The 22186-nt window shown below is 41.8% G+C and overlaps 1 protein-coding gene and 1 long non-coding RNA gene across 8 annotated transcripts; both read right to left on the reverse strand.

Moving 5' to 3' along the window:
• Positions 1 to 52: 52 nt before the first annotated feature.
• Positions 53 to 2299, reverse strand: gng13a (guanine nucleotide binding protein (G protein), gamma 13a). Its single transcript, XM_080760189.1, has 3 exons — positions 2035 to 2299; positions 1019 to 1123; positions 53 to 461 (listed from the first exon to the last, which is right to left on the reverse strand). Exons 2-3 carry the CDS (start codon positions 1114 to 1116, stop codon positions 356 to 358), a joined length of 204 nt encoding a protein of 67 aa, XP_080616315.1. The 5' UTR covers positions 1117 to 1123; positions 2035 to 2299; the 3' UTR covers positions 53 to 355.
• Positions 2300 to 3048: 749 nt separating this feature from the next.
• LOC308313207 lies at positions 3049 to 11755 on the reverse strand. Of its 7 annotated transcripts, none has more exons than XR_013963862.1 (20): positions 11602 to 11755; positions 10703 to 10744; positions 10476 to 10524; positions 10016 to 10131; positions 9508 to 9556; positions 9283 to 9333; positions 8802 to 8937; positions 8283 to 8350; positions 8055 to 8105; positions 7576 to 7716; positions 7075 to 7120; positions 6847 to 6897; positions 6359 to 6499; positions 5734 to 5777; positions 5506 to 5556; positions 4814 to 4954; positions 4329 to 4365; positions 4092 to 4143; positions 3630 to 3773; positions 3049 to 3295 (listed from the first exon to the last, which is right to left on the reverse strand). It is a non-coding gene; the product is annotated as an uncharacterized lncRNA (long non-coding RNA). The 7 variants fall into 7 exon arrangements; XR_013963864.1 differs by having other exon boundaries at positions 7576 to 7711; positions 8802 to 8942; XR_013963865.1 differs by having other exon boundaries at positions 6359 to 6494; positions 8802 to 8942.
• Positions 11756 to 22186: the final 10431 nt, after the last annotated feature.

Genomic DNA, 22186 nt, shown 5'->3' on the forward strand with positions numbered 1-22186 from the left:
GTATTAATAATCACAATACATTTCTTCAATGGTTGTGTTAAATTCAAAACAGTCTTTATTTTTGATTGACGGTGTAAACGGCCAATAAAAACAGCTCGCTTGATAACAATGCTCAGTGGTCCTTCAGTAACGAAACTGCAAGAAAGCTACTCTCAGTGCTGTGCACTCACACATACCACCAAGAGGTCTGCCACTCGTCAACATAAATTAAACGCATTCATGGGTGACCAAATAAATAGATAATTAATTATAATATTAAATGCATTGCATGAGAGATTGTGACAGAGTGCATAATGATTGTGTGTGTGGGTGCATGTGTCTTTAGTTTGTGTGTGTCCATGGTTGTGTGTGACCGTTAGAGGATCACACACTTGCCCTTCTCCACCCAGGGATTGGCTCTCATCAGCTCGGGGTTCAGGAACGGATCTTCACACACGCACCCCTCGATCCACTTGACCAGCCTGACACAACACAACACAACACACACACACACACACACACACACACACACACACAGTTATACCAGTATCTGAAAAGCTGCCGATACTGCCTATAATGTTGTATGTATCCCATTCCCATAACACATTATCACATATGTAATTTACAATAATCAATTATTTTGTATTTTGACTGATTTAGTTGATGTTGCACTACTGTTTCATGTATTTTTTAATATTTATTCCTAGATCAGTGGTTATACAAACTATTAATTTCACGGACCCCCATAACTCTTGAGTGTACAAATGGACCCATTTGCTTCCATTTGTACACAGTTACAGACCTGCAAGGGTCCATTTGGAACGCCCTCAAGAAAGAAACCCTGGATCCCACTTGGAGAAGCACTGCCCTTCCAGCTTTTGGTGTGTGTAACCCAAATGTTGTCCTAACATTAAATGCCATTTTCAATGAAAGGACAATTTTCTGGGTATTGGGAAGGAATAAATGGCATCTGTACATCTCTACTGTTAATCCCTAAGGTTAATCCAGTACACAAGAAGTCAGATGTGTGTGTACTCACTCTGTGACTGTGATGGAGGACTTCTCTCTGTTGATGGCCAGCTGGTATTGAAGGCTCTCCACCTCTCTCTTCATCTGAGGTACATCTAACTCATCCATGGTGCTGCTGTAAACATAACCACAGAGTAAAGCGCAACATGGTTTTGTGTCTGCACAGCACGCACAATTCAGGTCACAGAATTGTACCTTCATGTAAACGTTTGATAGGAATTGAATCTGTTTTTATATAATCGAAAGAGTGTATCAGAGTTCCTCATAACCAGCGGTTTATAACCGTATAGCTATTTATAGCAGTAGCTATAAACTGTTTAATAGCCTGCCCTACATGTTCTCACAGTTGGACAGCAATGGTTAGATGCCATTGTCCCTATTTAAATCTACAATGAATGAATAAGTACACCCGAGCTGCTGAGAACTAAAAACTGGCAACTGCAATGCCAGATAACCCAACTTGTCAAAATGTGTATTCAGAAACCTTTTAGAACATCATTTCCTCTCCCAGTCCATCTATTTAATGGATCTATCTAAGTAGGTCGGGGAGACTAGAGCCTGTTTCAGGTGACCGCATCAGTCAGGCAACATCTGCTCCACCGCATCCGGTATTATTCCAAGCAAAAGCAAAGGATTTATGATCACGTGTAATCGTATAGGTATTTACTGACTACTGCAATAGAAGCCTGCTTCCTCCATCATACAGGGCTGTATAGGCATAATCGTTTTCTTGTCTGCACTAAACAGACAGCAGGCCTACTTTCTAGCTCCTATATCCAGATGTTTAAAGATTCGCTTCAATAAACAGCCGTATTTGCTACATTTTCTTTTAAATGGCAAAATAAAATGTTAAAATAAATGCCGCATATCGGTCGGCGAACGGCATCCAATTGTTTACATCGAACAAGAGCGCCTAGTGAATTAAAATATGTACCGTGATGATTAACCGATTCGAAACAGCCTGCCTTACGTCCCATAATAAACATTCATCAGCTAACGGTTATCTAGCTAGAATAGTGCGCTCACCGTCAGTCAGGGCCTACAACAGTCAGCGAGAGAACCGTTCTGTTGTCGGGACGAGATTGGAAGTGGAAACAGCCTGTCACGATGTGCTGTGGTGAGATTTTTCCCCGGCAGAGAAGAGAAGTCGTTGCTTAAGCGACAGTGCAGGAGGTCCTTGTGCGGCTGGGATGTGGCGCAGGGCACCTCCCTTCCCTTTGGTAGAGACTGTTAAGGAGATGCGCACTTGCACAGGGCTGAGGGCTCCCTCTGGTTTGTTAGGCAAACGAGCTGTATGGAAATCCTCCCCGAGTGCCTCCCGGCTGAGGCAGGAAGCTTGCAAATGAGGCCATGTCATGTCCCACAAGCAAAACTATAAAAGTAGGCATTCGCGTGTATGTAAATGGAAACCCAATCCCCTTCAGCCTCATTTTATGTCCCTTTTTTTGCAAAACAGACGAGTGGAAAAACACTTCAAAGTAGGATGGATATGCTCAGTTATTCTTTTGCCAGAGTAGCGTTATAGGAAAGTAGTACTAAAATCATAGTTTGGGTCATTGATGTAGACTACATGTCAATAGCCGTGGCCGAGCACTGTAGTCTACTAAAATCAAGTTAAGTCAAGAGTCAGATAATTTAAGAATAACCGATTTACTCTGGGCAAAATACCATTGCATTGATTGAATACGTTAGACCATTCCCAACCTCAGAAAATGGCTATCCATGAATCACCTGGTTATGGTGATAACCTTAACTGCCATTAACTGATGTTAAAATACAGATGCTCTGACAAAGTCTAAAAAGAACACTAATCAGCACAACTGATATTTCTGTTTAATCAGTCCTCAAATCTTGGCAGAACTACATGCAAGATATTTCATTCCACTTTTGCATTTCTCCTTTTTTGGGCAACTCCTGTGTACCACCAGAGGGGGGCTCCAGAACCAACAGTGGTACACGTACCAGAGGTTGGGAACCTCTGCTTTAGACACAAGTAGCCCGAGGTACAGGCTCACATTTGGAGCTGAAAAATGATAAGCCTTCAAGATTGAAAATGTTTTATTTGTCACCGTCTAAAGATACAAGCAGCAACATGTGACTTTTCCACCATAGGCCTACTTCATAAAACATTACTCTTATACAGTACTTCTTACAGAATCTCACCATATACAGTAGTAGGCTATATATGTGAATGGCAGAGCAATACACTCAAAGTCAAATTCCATGGATGTCGTGTGGCAGTGCATTAAGCCAGTTTCAGGTCTCAAAGTTCTTCAATGTCCGATATCTGAAAAAGATTAGACAGATTATTATAAATTATAACTTCTGGTATGACAGTGACATGATTCAGATTAAAACTTCAGTTTGTAGAATGGGTACAGTTCAACAAAAGTACAGGTCAATACAAAATCTGCTATGAAGATTAGAATCAGGAGCTTCAGTGCAGCGCTCAGACGAGGTGTCAGAAATTTGTTTTGTCCATCACTGGCTTTTCAAGGTCACGTGGAAACGCAAGCAACCTATAAACCCCCAAAACTGCAGTTCAGTGCAACAGATTTCCCCAGTACAGGATATCAATTATTTGACTTCCTGTTGTTTCGTCTGATGAAGATAAAACTCACCAGTGCTTCCTGTAGACATCTCACATTCCGTCAACTGCAGCTATGGCAACACTTATGGAATGTTGTGGCAGGAGTCGAGAGGACTGTCCCTTCTGAGTTAGCTAACAGTAACAGACCCATTAAGGCCTTCTGGAAATGACAGACCTGGCAATTGTAAGGGGAAGAAAATGGAGGGAGAAAAAAAAGTTAATATCAAATTAGGTATAGTTTAGGATTCCAAATTCCTCAAACATTACATGATACAAAAGCCTCAGAAAAAGCACTAGAATCAGGAGCTGCAGTGCAACTCTCATACGAGGTGTCAGAAAAAAGAATGTTTGTCATCACTGGCTTTAAAAGTACATGAGGAAGAACATAGGGTTTTAGTTGCCGTTTCAGCCAAATGCTGAATTGGGTTCAGAGGACAAGCTTTCTCAGCAGGCTAAGAGAACCAGCTGGAAGACAGATAAAAGTCTACTGTACCTGTTGTTTACATGGTCATCCAGACATGGCAACCCTGTTACCCATGGATGGCCTGTTATGAAAGGTTTAACACGTTAAAACATGGTGGTCATGTGACCAGAACCGTTCTGGACATTACAACATAATATGGCTCAAAAAATTATGTCCATCATTACATATTCAGTGAGGGCAAGTTTATCATCATAGCCAGGTTAATATAAATACGTGACATGGATCGGTTGTAAGATAAATAATTACCAGTTTGTATGTCTTGTCATCAGCATCATGGCCACACCTAGAAGACCAGAGAGAACATTGTGGCTTAATGTCCTGCTACATAGCACCAAGTCAGTGATGGCCACATTCTAGCTTCATAGCACCAGTGATTAGGCATTTAGCACTCTTAATCCAGAGCGATTTACATTAAGCAAGAACAAAAACATGGCAATACATATACATCACTAGAAGATAGAGAAGTGTAGGATAGTTGAGTGACTGCCAATGACACAGAAGGAGCCACGGTAGCCAAAGACCACCCAGTTTATCTGGCATGCACTTGGAGAACCTGAGGCTACAGTCAAAGCCCTGGTCCATAGGACAGCATGCCATGAGTACATGATACTTAATAATACTTATGGGCTTAATGTCATGAAAGAAAATGTTCATGGCACCATTTAGCAAAAACCATAACAACTGACAGCATTTGACATTGTGGTTTAAACAAGTCTGACACATTGACTCACATCTGGCTTTTGAGTATTGATAGACTTATTTGTCTTCCAAGCTAGTTGTCGTCAGGCCTTTAGTTTTCACTCATGACCGAGGGAAATCAGCTTGCCTTCATGTCAAAGTATTGGTCCTTTTTCTTCCTGGTACAGACTGACCTAACAAATGAGGGCAAAATAGTAGTAAACATCAGTAGGACTCTCACAAGCAGAGTGATAGACATGTCAATTGTGAAGGGGGAAAAAATGATGTATGATGATGTATAATGATGATTCCTCAAACATTACATGATACAGAAGCCTCAGATAAAGCATTAGAATCAGGAGCTGCAGTGCAACTCTCATACGAGGTGTCAGAAAAAATAATGTTTGTCATCACTGGCTTTAAAAATACATGAGGAAGAATGTAGGGTTTTAGTTGCAGTTTCAGCCAAATGCTGACATGTGTTCAGAGGACAAGCTTTCTCAGCAGGCTAAGGGCCGATTCATACTCCTGTTTCGGCGCTGTAGTGCCGAAATGATTTCGGCTCGTCAGAAATTTTCAGTAGCACCGAAGAGCCGACTTTAGGACGGTACCCGCCCCCCCGAACCTCAAATGACGTCAAATTGTAGGCTCTACAGAGCCGAACCGACTTTTATTCGGCTCTAAAATAGGAGTATGAATCGGCCCTAAGAGTAGCAGCTGTAAGACAGATACAAGTCTACTGTACCTGTTCATATAGTCATCCAGACATGGCAACCCTCTGTCACCCATTGATGGCCTGTTATGAAAAGTTTAACACGTTAAAACATGTTTGTCATGTGACCAGAACTGTTCTGAACATTAAAACGTGTTGCTCAGTAAAATAAATCCATCATTAATATTCAGTGAGGGCAAGTTTATCATCATAGCCAGGTTATTATAATAAGTGACATGGATCAGTTTGTCAAATAATTACCAGTTTGTATGTCTTGTCCTTTTATCAGCATCATGGCCACACACCTAGAAGATCAGAGAGAAATTGTGGCTTAATGTCTAGCCTCATTGAACCAGGTCAGTGATGGTCACATTCTAGCTTCATAGCACCAGTGATTACAACCTTGAAAGAAATTAACTGCATTACAAACATTACAGTACATTTTAACAGCAGGCAACAGCCAGAACAATTTTCCATTAGTGCATTATTTGTCTATGGGACCCAGCGACTACCGGCAATAGCATGCGATGGTCGAAAAGAGGGTGGAGCAACGTCACCCGAAAAGATCCCGCTGTTAAAATGCACCGTTAAGTCACCAGTGACTAGAACCTAGAGAAGTGTAGGATAGTTGAGTGACTGCCAATGACACAGAAGGAGCCACGGTAGCCAAAGACCACCCAGTTTATCTGGCATGCACTTGGAGAACATGAGGCTACAGTCAAAGCCCTGGTCCATAGGACAGCATGCCATAAGTACACGATACTAAATAATACTTATGGGCTTAATGTCATGAAAGAGAAAATGTTCATGGCACCATTTAGCAAAACCCATAACAACTGACAGCATTTGACATTGTGGTTCAAACAAGTCTGACACATTGACTCACATCTGGCTTTTGAGTATTGATAGACTTATTTGTCTTCCAAGCTAGTTGTCGTCAGGCCTTTAGTTTTCACTCATGACTGAGGGAAATCAGCTTGCCTTCATGTCAAAGTATTGGTCCTTTTTCTTCCTGGTACAGACTGACCTACCAAATGAGGGGGAAATAGTAGTAAACATCAGTAGGACTCTCACAAGCAGAGTGATAGACATGTCAATTGTGAAGGGGGGAAAAAAGGATGTATACTTCAGGATTTCTCAAACATTACATGATACAGAAGCCTCAGATAAAGCATTAGAATCAGGAGCTGCAGTGCAACTCTCATACGAGGTGTCAGAAAAAATAATGTTTGTCATCACTGGCTTTAAAAGTACATGAGGAAGAATGTAGGGTTTTAGTTGCAGTTTCAGCCAAATGCTGACATGTGTTCAGAGGACAAGCTTTCTCAGCAGGCTAAGAGAACCAGCTGTAAGACAGATAAAAGTCTACTGTACCTGTTCACATGGTCATCCAGACATGGCAAGCCTCTGTCACCCATGGTTGGCCTGTTATGAAAGGTTTAACACGTTAAAACATAGTGGTCGTGAGACCAGAACTGTTCTGGACATTAAAACATGTGGCTCAGTAAAATAAGTCCATCATTACATTCAGTGAGGGCAAGTTTATAATCATAGCCAGGTTATAATAATAAGTGACACGGCTCAATTTGTAAAAATAATTACCAGTTTGTGCGTCTTGTCCTTTTATCAGGATCATGGCCACACGCACCTAGAAGACCAGAGAGAACATTGTGGCTTAATGTCTAGCTTCATAGAACCAGGTCAGTGATGGTCACAATCTAGCTTCATAGCACCAGGTCACCAGTGATTACAACCTTCAAAGAAATTATGTCATGTATATTACAAACATTAGCGTCACCATTGACTAGAACCTAGAGAAGTGTAGGATAGTTGAGTGACTGCCAATGACACAGAAGGAGCCACGGTAGCCAAAGACCACCCGGTTTATCTGGCATGCACTTGGAGAACTTGAGGCTACGTTCAAAGCCCTGGTCCATAGGACAGCATGCCATGAGTACATGATACAAATCCTTTATCCTGTAGAGTACACAATACTAATGGGCTTATTAATGTCATGAAAGCAAAAAGGTTTATGGCACTATTTAGCAAAACCCATAACAAATTTGACATTATGGTTAAAACAAGTCTGACACATTGACTCACATCTGGCTTTTGACTATTGATAGACTTATTTGTCTTCCAAGCTAGTTGTCGTCAGGCCTTTAGTTTTCACTCATGACCGAGGGAAATCAGCTTGCCTTCATGTCAAAGTATTGGTCCTTTTTCTTCCTGGTACAGACTGACCTACCAAATGAGGGCAAAATAGTGAACATCAGTAGGACTCTCACAAGCAGAGTGATAGACATGCCAATTGTGAAGGGGAAAAATTAATTATTCAGGATTTCTCAAACATTACATGATACAGAAGCCTCAGATAAAGCATTAGAATCAGGAGCTGCAGTGCAACTCTCATACGAGGTGTCAGAAAAAATAATGTTTGTCATCACTGGCTTTAAAAGTACATGAGGAAGAATGTAGGGTTTTAGTTGCAGTTTCAGCCAAATGCTGACATGTGTTCAGAGGACAAGCTTTCTCAGCAGGCTAAGAGAACCAGCTGTAAGACAGATAAAAGTCTACTGTACCTGTTCACATGGTCATCCAGACATGGCAACCCTCTGTCACCCATTGATGGCCTGTTATGAAAAGTTTAACACGTTTAAACATGGTGGTCGTGAGACCAGAACTGTTCTGGACATTAAAACATGTGGCTCAGTAAAATAAGTCCATCATTACATTCAGTGAGGGCAAGTTTATAATCATAGCCAGGTTATAATAATAAGTGACACGGATCAATTTGTAAAAATAATTACCAGTTTGTGTGTCTTCTTGTCCTTTCATTAGCATCTTGTCCTTTCATCATCATCATGGCCACACGCACCTAGAAGACCAGAGAACATTGTGGCTTAATGTCTAGCTTCATAGAACCAGGTCAGTGATGGTCACAATCTAGCTTCATAGCACCAGTGATTACAACCTTCAAAGAAATTATGTCATGTATATTACAAACATTAGCGTCACCAGTGACTAGAACCTAGAGAAGTGTAGGATAGTTGAGTGACTGCCAATGACACAGAAGGAGCCACGGTAGCCAAAGACCACCCAGTTTATCTGGCATGCACTTGGAGAACTTGAGGCTACGTTCAAAGCCCTGGTCCATAGGACAGCATGCCATGAGTACATGATACAAATCCTTTATCCTGTTGAGTACATGATACTAATACTTCTGGGCTTATTAATGTCATGAAAGCAAAAAGGTTTATGGCACTATTTAGCAAAACCCATAACAAATTTGACATTATGGTTCAAACAAGTCTGACACATTGACTCACATCTGGCTTTTGACTATTGATAGACTTATTTGTCTTCCAAGCTAGTTGTCGTCAGGCCTTTAATTTTCACTCATGACCGAGGGAAATCAGCTTGCCTTCATGTCAAAGTATTGGTCCTTTTTCTTCCTGGTACAGACTGACCTACCAAATGAGGGCAAAATAGTGAACATCAGTAGGACTCTCACAAGCAGAGTGATAGAGACATGCCAATTGTGAAGGGGAAAAATAAATTATTCAGGATTTCTCAAACATTACATGATACAGAAGCCTCAGATAAAGCATTAGAATCAGGAGCTGCAGTGCAACTCTCATACGAGGTGTCAGAAAAAATAATGTTTGTCATCACTGGCTTTAAAAGTACATGAGGAAGAATGTAGGGTTTTAGTTGCAGTTTCAGCCAAATGCTGACATGTGTTCAGAGGACAAGCTTTCTCAGCAGGCTAAGAGAACCAGCTGTAAGACAGATAAAAGTCTACTGTACCTGTTCACATGGTCATCCAGACATGGCAACCCTCTGTCACCCATGGTTGGCCTGTTATGAAAGGTTTAACACGTTAAAACATGGTGGTCGTGAGACCAGAACTGTTCTGGACATTAAAACATGTGGCTCAGTAAAATAAGTCCATCATTACATTCAGTGAGGGCAAGTTTATAATCATAGCCAGGTTATAATAAGTGACACGGATCAATTTGTAAAAGTAATTACCAGTTTGTGTGTCTTCTTGTCCTTTCATCAGCATCATGGCCACACGCACCTAGAAGACCAGAGAGAACATTGTGGCTTAATGTCTAGCTTCATAGAACCAGGTCAGTGATGGTCACAATCTAGCTTCATAGCACCAATGATTACAAAATTACCTTCAAAGAAATTATCTCATGTATATTACAAACATTAGCGTCACCAGTGATTAGAACCTAGATAAGTGTAGGATAGTTGAGTGACTGCCAATGACACAGAAGGAGCCACGGTAGCCAAAGACCACCCAGTTTATCTGGCATGCACTTGGAGAACCTGAGGCTACAGTCAAAACCCTGGTCCATAGGACAGCATGCCATGAGTACATGATACTAAATACTTTATCCTGTTGAGTACATGATACTAAATACGTATGGGCTTAATGTCATGAAAGCGAAAAGGTTTACTTACAAAAGCCATAACAGTTAGCATTTCACATTGTGGGCTCATCAAACAAGTCTATGAAACATTAACTCACATCTGGCTTTTGAGTGTCAATAGACTTCATCTTCCAAGCTAGTGGTCAGGCTGCGTGACATAGCTTGCCTTCATGTCAAAGTATTGCTCCTTCTTTTCTTCCTGGTACAGACAGACCTACCAAATGAGGGTAAAATGGTAGTAATCAGCATGAGTCTCACAAGCAGAGTGGTAGAGACATGTCAATTGTAAGGGTGAGGGGGACAAATGACATACTTCAGGTTTCCTCAAACATTACATGATACAGAAGCCTCAGATAAAGCATTAGAATCAGGAGCTGCAGTGCAACTCTCATACGAGGTGTCAGAAAAATTAATGTTTGTCATCATTGGCTTTTAAAGTACATGAAGAACGTAGGGTTTCAGTTGCCGTTTCAGCCAAATGCTGAATTGTGTTCAGACGACAAGCTTTCTCAGCAGGCTAAGAGTACCAGCTGTAAAACAGATTAAAGTCTACTGTACCTGTTCATATGGTCATCCAGACATGGCAAACCTGTCACCAATGGATGGCCTGTTATGAAAGGTAAAACACGTTAAAATGTGGTGGTCGTGAGACCAGAACTGTTCTGGACATTATAACATGTGGCTCAGTAAAATAAGTCGATCATTACATATTCAGTGAGGGCAAGTTTATCATCATAGCCAGGTTATAATAATAAGTGACACGGATCCGTTTGTCAAATAATTACCAGTTTGTCTCTTCTTGTCCTTTCATCATCATGGCCACAGACCTAGAATACCAGAGAGAACATTGTGGCTTAATGTCTAGCTTCATAGTATAGAGAGATTAGAGTGTAGGATAGTAGACTGCCAATGACACAGAGCCAAAGACAACCTTATCTGGCATGCACTTTGATAACACAAAATGGACACCAACAGGTCCATTTGTACACTAAAGTTAAATTAACATTGACTTTACAATATAAATTGGGGGTCCCAAAGATAGAAATGCCATTAAATGGGGGTCCGTAGACAAGACTAATGCAAGTCAAACTGAGAGTCCTTGAAATTAAGAGTTGAGAATAACTGCTACAGCCGTAAAAAACTTCTTATGGGGGTTCCTGGCATATCTTCTCAAATGGGGGTCCGCGGGCTAATTAGTGTGAATTTGGGGGTCCTTGACATGAAAAAGTTTGGGAACTGCTCTAGTATAACACACATGCAAGGTAGGGGTCTGCAATCAGTCTCTAAAATTATATGCAAATTAGTTACTTGACACTTAAATTTGTTTTTAAAGATATGTCCATATGGTGTTCAGCTCAAAATATTATAAGTCGAACTTGTTGAAGTCTGCAAAATGTGCAAATTAAAGTATTTTAAATGCCTATGACCAGCAATAACTACCTCGTGCTGTGTGTAGCATGTAAAAGCTAAAGCATGTTTAGGCCTGCTAACTTTGCTAAGGGCCTACTCAAAGGCCATTATTGAGCGGATTATACGGGATATGCTACAACGTTCTCACAATCCTAGTGTTACATTAAACAGTTTAAGTTTATTCGTTAGCCACGTGGTGCTGCTCAGTTCACCAGGGTGCAGCCTGCAGTTATAATATGGGTGCAAAATAATCGCACAGTAAAAGAAAACTCACCTCTGTCTCTACTTTGTCTTTGTGTTTGAGCGGTACTACTGTACTCTGTAGTTACCATTTTGTGTAGCATACTAGCATTACGACCCAGAAAACAAAAAAATATATTTACTACTCGAGGACCAAATCACGTCCAATCTTTGAGGAAGACAAGGGAGAAAGGAAGTAAAGACATGAGGCGCCGTGAATAAATAGAGAATCGCTTCTGGTTCTATGGTGGTGACGGTGTCCGCCGGTAGCCAATAGCTTTCATTTGTAGTTCCGACTGGGACAGTCACAGGACAGAAACGCAACGTGCAGAACTTAAGAAGACTACAATTACCATCTTCTCAAAGCGAACTTCAGTTTTAGATAAACTGATCCCAAGCCAGTTGAAGATAAAATCAACAATTTCACCACATAAATAAATATGAGGCTTCATGGGTTTATTATCTTAAAACGTTGTCACCTATGGGTTTGTTTGATTGATTGATTGATTGATTGATTGGTTGGCTCAGGGGTAGAGTGGCTGGATGGCAACCACAAGGTTGCCTGTTTGAACCCGGGCTCCCCCAGAGTCAGTGTTGAAGTGTCCTTGAGCAAGACACTGAACCCCTAATTGCCCCTGATGTGCTGGTTGGTGCCTTGCAAGGTTTCCGCTGCCATCAGTGTATGAATGTATGTGTGAACGGGTGAATTGATGCACAATCTATGTAAAGCGCCTTGGATAAAGGCGCTATATAAATGCACCATTTAGCCTACCATTTATTAACAGTTTGGATTACAGTATAGTAATAGTTGATTGTTGCAAGTCATAACTGAGTACACGAATAGACCTTTTGGCTGATACTTTGATGCTCAAATTTAACAGCATAGGCTACAGTTTTCATCTTGAAATAGACTTAAGAATTATTGTTATACATTTCCGTGTTTGGGTTCAGAGTAAGTGTAGGCTACAAAAGGATAAAAATTACACTTGTGTGAAGTGAGGGGCACAGGCCCCTAATGTTTTTTTTTTAAAAGTGCTCTAAACAAACATTGCCAGGCAAAAAGTGCTCTGAACAAACATTAAAGGTCCATAGACATGGCTGTAGCCTGTACCATATGATATAATAAAGTACACAAACATTAACAAGATGAAATAATGTCCCATGGGGTTTATGTTTTGACGAGTGCCGCTAACCCTGTAGTGTATTGGGCTACAACAAATATACAACAACATATAACAAACATACAACAAACATACATTACAAACCCCACCAACGTCTGGCTTTTGAAATGACGTCATATGGTTTAGCAAAGTCTAGTCTGTAATGATTAACTGTGTTCTACGTATTGGACCCTCGTCTGGTCTGGTGTGTGACGACCCGGTTGGCATTTCCATAGTTCGGCGGCGGACAGACAGACAGACAGGCCGGCCCGGGAGAAGAGATTAACATGACACGGAGACATGGTCACATTAATTAGTTCACAAGGTTTATTACACTTACAGCAGCATATATAGCTTGGATACTTCATGTCCTAATGACGTCACAGACTAGACATCACAATCACTGCCTGCCAGCAGCGGCCTTCAGCGTGCTCTAACACAGCTCCACAGTATGTTACCATTCAGGCAGGCAGTACACCATACATACAAGTACATTGCACGTATCAGTACCGAGTATCCGAACACAGCACCAAGTATCAGAACACTATAATACAACATAGTCTATAGACTTTTTATCTCTTCCTCAAACCAGTGATCTGAACTAACAAATGATATTCAGAGCAAGCTATTTGTTAGCATTATTAGTACAATAGTACATATATTTAATAAAATCGGGCAGGATTTATAGCCTACTACTAAATTAGTTCACCTCTCTAAGCCTTTCATGAAGGGGAAACCTATGGATATTAGTGACGGGGAGAATGCAATTGAGACAGAGTCCATACCAGATCAATATTTTGATGCCCGCTTAACCAGTCGACCCCCAGTGTCCATATATTCATTTGCTAAAAATAGCAGATCTACAAGCTAACAACGTCGGCTATTTCTGGGGAAGAGATTTGGTCTATGATAGGTCAGCTTAACAAATAACAACCTTGAGCAGAGACGGGTGAGATGGTTCTTAGATGGGATTTCAGTCGAAAGGGAACTCCTTTCTTGTATTGCTTGATAGGCCTATAGCAGGGGTGCCCACACTTTTTTGACTTGAGAGCTGCTTTTAAAATGACCCACCCCGTAAAAAAGGAAAAAAAGGTTTGGAATAGCGGTGTTACATATAGACAAACACACTTAGAAAGTGAAATAGTAGGGGGAAAAAGCCTTCCTCCCATTCTGTATGGAAGTTGTAGGTTTTCGGGTTCTTTACTGTATAATGCCACTGACTCTGGAAAACAAAGAATGTCCCTACATTTTGAAGCCTTGAAGGGATATGACAGGCCCTTATTGATGTCAATCAATCAAGTCACTGTGGCCAAAAAGAGGGGTTTTGTTTTTATATTTTTATTATAATTCTTTAGGGGCATGTCATGTGGTCTTCTACCTGCACAGCCTTTGTGATCTTCTGGTAGATCACGATCTCACGATCTACCTTTTGGGAACCTGGCCTATAGCTTAATTACCGCCTAATTGTAAATTGACGCTAGAAATCTGGTCGCTAAAATCTGGTCACTAGAAATCTAGAGACAGATAAAAAAGAAAAAGAAAACTATTTCCTGTTTTTAATGCAGTGCGAGACATCACATAACCCCCCAAAAAAGAATTAAACTGAATTACATTTAAGGTTATTCAAAAGACACAGCAAACATACACATAAACTCTCATCCAGGTGAATTTGTTTGGAGACAAAGAGGAGTAATACAGGTACACTGCAACACCACTTTGTGTCCCCTTGTTGAGATGAGGGGGTATCCGTTTCTAATATAGAGCTCTGGCAAAGAGAGAGCTTCACGTCTTTGTGTATTTGGTTCTCTCTAAAGCCAGTTTGCTGTCCCTCTACACTCTTCTGTCAAATGAGGAAAAAAATTGCCCAAAATAAAATATATTCCTACGTCTCACTAAACCAGACAATTTTCTTTATTCCAGGTTTATACTGACCTGACATGGATCCATTGAGATTGAAACGTGTTTCTCTTTTCAATAAAGTATTCCTTCACCTAAAGAATGGTGTGTGGGCCCTACCTTCTTCACAATAGTTGGGTTAGGCCCTCAACCTCCAATACTGCAATACGAAGGTCCTCAGCATGATTGCTCATAGTTCTGCTAAAGTCAATGAACAGAAGCTCTTTTTTTGCCAGTTCTTCTTGGATGACATTGAGTTGATTCTGGAGTTGCCCATTTCTCTCAGACAGAACCTCCTTTTCTCCAGCTAGTTCCTGTCGCTCTTTCCCCCATCTCTCCTGTTTCATGCACAAAATAGTATCTTTGTTTCCCAGCTCTTTATTGGTAAGGTCAAGTCGATTCTGGAGTTTCCCATTTTTCTCGGCCAGAACCTCCTTTTCTCCAACTAGTCCCTGTCTGTCCTTCCCCCATTTATCCTGCTCCATGCACCTAAGAGCATGGTTGTTTCTCATTTCTTCCTGGATGAGGTCTGATTGGTTCTGGAGTTGCCTATTTTTCTTAGCCAAAGCCTCCTTTTCTGCAACTAGTCCCTGTCTCTCCTTCCTCCATTTCTCCTGCTCTGTAAACCAAAAATGATCTTTGGTTCTGAGTTCTTTCTGGATAAGGTCCAGTTGATTTAGGAGTAGCCCGTTCCTCTCAGACAGAGCTGCCATTTCTCCAGCTAGTCCCTGAAGATGCTTCACACATTTATCTTGCTCTGTGTATGAAAGAAGGCCGTTGGTGCATAGTTCTTCCTGGAAGAGGTCCAGTTGGTTCTTGTCGAGCTCATTCTTGTCAGCCAGAGTCTCCTTTTCACCAGCTAGTCCCTGTCTCCCATCTTCCCATTTCTCAATCTGCAATACTGCAATACGCAGGTCCTCTGCATGGCTGCTCATCACCTTGCTAAAGTCAACAAACAGTAGCTCTTTTTTTGACAATTCTTCCTGGATAAATTTCAGTTGATACTGGAGTTGTACAGTCTTCTTAACCAAATTCTCATTTTCTCCAGCTAGTCTTTGAGTCTCCTTCCCCAATTTCTCCTGCTCCATGCACCAATGATCATGTTGGTTTCTCAGTTCTTCTTGGATGAGGTATAGTTGATTCTGGAGTTGGCCGTTTTTCTTGGCCAAATCCTCATGTTCTCCAGCTAGTTCCTGCTGCTCCCCCCCCCATTTCTCATGCTCATTTCTCAGTTCTTCTTGGATGAGGTAAAGCTGGCTATGGAGTTGATCGTTTTTCTTAGCCAAAGCATCCATTTCTACAGCTATTCCCTGTCTCTCCTTTACCCATTTCTCCTGCTCCATGCACCAATGATCATCTTTGTTTCTCAGTTCATCTTGGATGAGGTATAGTTGATTCTGGAGTTTCCTATTTTCCTTGCCAAAAGCCTCCTTTTCTCCAACTAGTCCCTGTCTCTCCTTCCCCCATTTATCTTGCTCTGTAGACCAAAAACCATCTTTGGTTCTGAGTTCTTGCTGGATGAGGTCCAGTTGATTTAGGAGTAGCCCATTCTTCTCAGAAAGAGCTGCCATTTCTCCAGCTAGACCTTGCAGATGCTTCACATATTTCTCTTGCTCTGTGCATGAAAGAGTATCTTTGGTGTCTAGTTTTTCCTGGAATACCACTTGGTTCTTGAATTGCCCATTCTTGTCAGCCGGAGTCTCCTTATCCTGTCTCTCCTCCCCCCATTTCTCAATCTGCAATACTGCAATACGCAGATCCTCTGCATGGCTGCTCATCAATTTGCTAAAGTCAACGAACAGAAGCTCTTTCGTTGTCAGTTCTTCCTGGATGAATTTCAATTGATACTGGAGTTGAACATTCTTCTTAGCCAAATCCTCATTTTCTTCAGCTAGTCCCTGTTGCTCCTTCCACCATTTCTCCTGCTCGTTTCTCAGTTCTCCCTGGGTGAGGTAAAGTTGATTCTGGAGTTGCTCATTTGTCTTGACCAAAGCTTTCTTTTCTCCAAGTACTTCCTCCATTTTCCGAGTTAATCTCTGTAGATCCTTTACACATTTCTCTTTCTCTGTGCATGAAAGAGCATACTTGGCTTCTATTGTGCTTAGTTCTTCGAGTTTAATCTGGAGATGGATATTCTTCTCAGCTAGTTCCTTTCTTGCCTTCACCCATTTCTCCTGCTCCATGCACCAACAAGTATATTTGGCTACATGTTCTTCCTGCGTGAGATTCAGTTGGTTCTGGAGTTGCCTATTCTTTTCTGCCAAAGCCTCCTGTTTTCCAATTAGTCTCTGTCTCTCCTTCCCCCATTTCTCCTGCTCCACGCACTGCTCCCCCTGGATGAGGTTGAGTTGATTTTGGAGCTGACCATTTTTCTCAGCCAGAGCCAACTTTTCTCCAGATATTTGTTGTATAACCTTTGCCCATTTACCTTGCTCCATGGACAAAGAAGGATCTTTGGCGTCTACTAAGTCCTGGAGATGGGCCAGATGGTTCTTTAAATGCTCATTCTTCATTGTCAAAGCTTCCTTTTCTCCAGCTAGTTGATTTTTCTCCTTCGCCCATTTATCCTGCTCGTTTCTCAGTTCTTCCTGGATGAGGTATACTTGATTCTGGAGTTGCACATTTTTCTCTGCCAAAGATGTATTTTCTCCAGCTAGTTCCTGTCTCTCCTTCCCCCATTTCTCTACCTCCATGGACAAAAGTGAACATTTAGCTTGTAGTTCGTCCTGGATGAGATTAACTTGCTTCAGGAGTTTGTCCTGGATGAGATTGACTTCCTTCTGGAGTTTCCCGTTCATCTTAGCCAAACTCTCATTTTCTCGAAGTAGTCCCTGTCTCTCATTCAACCATTTCTCCTGCTCCATGTGCTGGAGAGTATCTTTGGTTTCCAGTTCTTCCTGAATGGAATACAGTTGGTTCTGGAGTTGCACATTCTTCTGAGTCAAAGCATCCTTTTCTCCAACTAGTCCCTGGCAATTCTTTTCCCATTTTTTCTGCTTGGTTCTAAGTTCCTCTTGGATGAGGGCCAGTTGATTTTGCAGTTGCCTATTAGTATTTTTTTCTCCAGATAGTTTATTTTCCCATTCATCTTGCTCTATGGATAAAGGAGGATCTTTTTCTATTACATTCTTGATGACCTCATTCTCCTTCCCCCATTTCTTCTGCTGCACGCGGAGTTCTTCCTCTGCTTGGTCCAATAGTTTCTGTAGTTGCTCATTCTTCTCAGCTAGTTCCTGTCTCTCCTTCCCCCATTTCACTACCTCTGTTACTCCAACTAGTCCCCGTCTCTCATTCGACCATTTGTCTTTCTCCATACAATGAAGAATATCTTTGTTTTTTAGTTCATCCTGAGTGACATTGATTTGGTTCTGGAGTTGCATATTCTTCTCAGTCAAAGACTCCTTTTCCTCAGCAAGTCCCTGTTTCTCATTGCGCCATTTATCTTGGAGGTGGTCCAGTTGATTTTTGAGTACCCCATTCTTCTCAACCAGGGCCACATTTTCCTCAGCTAGTGCAAGTATATCCTTTGCCATTTTCTCTTGCTCTGTGCGCGACGGAGGATCTTTGGGGCCTTCCTTAAAGTCTAATTGTTTCTGTAGATGTCGAACCTTCTCTGTCAATGTCTCATTTTCTCTGGCTAGTTCCCATCTCTCTTTCTGCCATTTCCCCTGTTCCACGCCTTTGGTTTTCAATTCTTCCTGAGTGTGATTCAATTCTTCCTGGATGAGGTTCCGTTGATTTTGGAGTTTCTCATTCTCTTCAGCCAGAGCCATCTTTTCTCCAGCTAGTGCCTGTGCCTGATCACCCACCAATGTTTCTTGCTGTGTGATTGCTGGAGGATCTAGTACTTCCTCGATACGGTATAGTTGTTTCTGTAGATGCCCATTCTCCTCTTTCAAAGTCTCATTTTCTTCATACAGTCTCTGTCTCTCCTTCTGCAATTTCTCCTGCTCCATGAACCAAAGAGCATATTTGGTTTTAAATTCTTCCTGAGTGAGATTTAGTTTTTCCTGGATGAGGTCCAGTTCATCTTTGAGTTTCAGATTTTTCTCATTAGTCTCCTTCACTTCCAATTCTTCCTGAGTGAGATTTAGTTTTTCCTGGATGAGGTCCAGTTCATCTTTGAGTTGCACATTATTCTCATTAGTCTCCTTTACTTCCGGTCTTTCCTCCTCCCATTTGCGTAAAGGAGGATCTTTGGTTGTCTTTTCTTCCTCGATAAAATCAATTTGTTTTTCATTTTCCCCATTTGTTTCAGTAAAAGCCTCCCTTTTCCAAGTTGTTTCTACATCTTTGGCCCCCAGATATAGTTGTTTCTGTAGCTGCTCATTCTTATTAGCCAACATCTCTTTCTCCTTAGCCAGAACATCTCTTTCTCCAGCTAGTTCCAGTCGCTCCTTGCCCCATTTATCCTGTTCTGTGCACCAAAGAGAGACTTTGGATCTCATGTCTTCCTGAGTGAGGTCCAGTTGTTTATGGACTTCCCCGTTCCTTTTTATCAAAGTCTCCTTTTCTTTTGCTAGTGCCTGTCTCTCCATCCCCCATTTCTCCTTCTCTGTACACCAAAGAGTAGCTTGGGTTTTCAGATCTTCCTGGATGAGGTCTAGTTGATTTTGGAGTTGCTCACTCTTAGTAGCCAAAGACTCTTTCTCCTTAGCCAGAACATCTCTTTCTCCAGCTAGTTCCAGTCGCTCCTTGCCCCATTTATCCTGTTCTGTGCACCAAAGAGAGACTTTGGATCTCATGTCTTCCTGAGTGAGGTCCAGTTGTTTATGGACTTCCCCGTTCCTTTTTATCAAAGTCTCCTTTTCTTTTGCTAGTGCCTGTATCTCCATCCCCCATTTCTCCTTCTCTGTACACCAAAGAGTAGCTTGGGTTTTCAGATCTTCCTGGATGAGGTCTAGTTGATTTTGGAGTTGCTCACTCTTAGTAGCCAAAGACTCTTTCTCCTTAGCCAGAACATCTCTTTCTTCAGCTAGTTCCAGTCGCTCCTTGCCCCATTTATCCTGTTCTGTGCACCAAAGAGAGACTTTGGATCTCATGTCTTCCTGAGTGAGGTCCAGTTGTTTATGGACTTCCCCGTTCCTTTTTATCAAAGTCTCCTTTTCTTTTGCTAGTGCCTGTCTCTCCTTCCCGAATTTCTCTTGCTCCTTGCACCAAAAAGTATCTTTGGTGTTCAGTTCTTCCTGGATGAGATCCAGTTTTTCTTCAAGATGCCCATTCATCTCAGCTAGAACAGCCCTTTCTCCAGCTATTGACTGTAGATCCTTCAGCCATGTCTTTCGCTCTGTGCCGGTGGTGATGTCCTGGGTGAGGTTTAGTTCATTTTGGAGATGCTCATTCTTCTTAGTCAACACCTCCTTTTCTCTAAGTAGTACCTGTCTCTCCTTCCTCCATTTCTCCTGTTCTGTGCACAAAATGGTATCTTTGGTTCTCAGTTCCTCTTGGATGAGGTCCAGTTGATTTTGGAGTTTCCCATTCTTCTCAGCCAGAGACTCATTTTCTTCAGCTAGTTGATACTTTTCCTTCTCCCATTTCTTCTGTTCTATACTCCATAGAGTATATTTGGTTACAATTTCTTCCTGGATCAGGTCCACTTGCTTTTGGAGTTTCCCATTCTTCTCAGCATAAGAGTCCCTTTCTTGAGCTAATTCAAGTCTCTGAGTCGCCCATTTCTCTGCCTCCTTGCACCAAAAAGTATCTTTGGTTGTCAGTTCTCTCTGAATGAGGTCTAGTTGGATCTGGAGTTCTGGAGTGGCTATGTCGTTAACCAGTCCCTGTCTCTCCTTCTCGAGTTTCTCCCGCCAAAGAGTATTGTTGTTTCTCCCTTCTTCCTGGATGAGGTGCATTTCATTTTGGAGTTTCTCATTCTCTTCAGCCATAGACTGATTTGCTTGAGCTAATTCAAGTCTCTCATTCCCCCATTTCTCTACCTCTGTGCACCAACGAGCAACTTTGGTTGTCAGTTCTTTCTGAATGCGATCAAGTTGGTTCTGCAGTTCCACATTCTTCTCAGTCAAAGACTCCTTTTCTCCAGCTAGTCCTTGTGTCTCCTTCCTCAAATCATCTAGCTCCGTGAACCAGAGAGACTCTTTGGTTCTCATATCTTCCTGGATGAGGTCCAGCTGCTGAGCCAAAGCCTGGTTTACTCCCGCTAGTTCCTGTATCTCATTACTCAATTTATCCTGCTCCATGCACCAAAGAGTATGTTTGGTTTTCAGTTCTCCCTGAGCGGCCTCAAGTTTATTCTCGAGTTGTCCATTGCTCTCAGCCAAAGCCACCTTTTCCCCAGCTAGACACTGTAGTTCTTTTGCCCATTTCTCTTGCTGTGTGCCCAATCCAGTGTCATTGGTTTCTCGTACATCCTGAACAAATTTCAAGTCATTCTTGAGATTCTGATTAATCTCAACTAGTCGATGTTTTTCCTTCTCCCAAAGAATACATTTGTTTTTAATTTCGTCTTGGGTGAGGTCTAGTTGGTTCTGCAGGTGCCTCATCTTCTCAGTCAAAGCTTCCTTTTCTCCAACTAGTTTCAGTCTCTCCTTTCCCCATGTATTCTGCTTGTTTTTCAGTTCTTCCTCTGTGATGTCTAGTTGGTTCTGAAGTTTCCCATTCTTCTCAGCTAAACACACTTTTTCTCCAACCAGTGCCTGTCTCTCCTTTCCCCATTTCTCCTGCTCCAAGCACCATGTTCTCAGTTCTTCTTCTGTGATTTGTAGTTGATTCTGAAGTTTCTCATTCTTCCCAGCCAAAGCCTCCTTATCCCCAGCTAGACCCTGCCTCTCCTTAACCCATTTTAACTGTTCTGTGCACCGAATTGTATCTTTGGTTTTCAGTTCCTTGTGGATGAACTCCAGTTGATTTTGGAGTTTCTCATTCTTCTCAGCCAGACACTCCTTTTCTCCTGCTAGACGCTGTAGATCTCTTGCCCATTTCTCTTGCTCTGTGCCCAAACCAGTGTCGTTGGTTGCTCGTACATCATTGATACATTTCAAGTCATTCTTGATATTCTGATTAATCTCAACTAGTCGATGTTTTTCCTTCTCCCAAAGAGTACATTTGTTTTTCATTTCTTCTTGGGAGAGGTCCAGTTGGTTCTGCAGATGCCTCATCTCCTCAGTCAAAGCCTGCTTTTCTCCAGCTAGTTTTAGTCTCTCCTTCCCCCATTTATCCTGCTTGTTTTTCAGTTCTTCCTCTGTGATGTCTAGTTGGTTCTGAAGTTTCCCATTCTTCTCAGCTAAACACACTTTTTCTCCAACCAGTGCCTGTCTCTCCTTTCCCCATTTCTCCTGCTCCAAGCACCATGTTCTCAGTTCTTCTTCTGTGATTTGTAGTTGATTCTGAAGTTTCCCATTCTTCTCAGCTAAACACACCTTTTCTCCAAACAGTGCCTGTCTCTCCTTCCCCCATTTCTCCTGCTCCAAGCACCATGTTCTCAGTTCTTCTTCTGTGATTTGTAGTTGATTCTGAAGTTTCCCATTCTTCTCAGCTAAACACACCTTTTCTCCAAACAGTGCCTGTCTCTCCTTTCCCCATTTCTCCTGCTCAAAGCACCAAAGACTG

The sequence above is a fragment of the Protomyctophum bolini genome (assembly GCF_963924005.1).
Source record: "Protomyctophum bolini genome assembly, chromosome: 3".
Lineage (NCBI taxonomy): Eukaryota > Metazoa > Chordata > Actinopteri > Myctophiformes > Myctophidae > Protomyctophum > Protomyctophum bolini.

Excerpts from the sequence above, each read along its gene's own strand:
- gng13a (XM_080760189.1), bottom strand. The coding sequence starts at position 1,116 with ATGGATGAGTTAGATGTACCTCAGATGAAGAGAGAGGTGGAGAGCCTT. Across the intron at positions 462-1,018 it reads TCCTCCATCACAGTCACAGA|GCTGGTCAAGTGGATCGAGG; the intron begins GTGAGTACACAC and ends GTGTTGTGTCAG.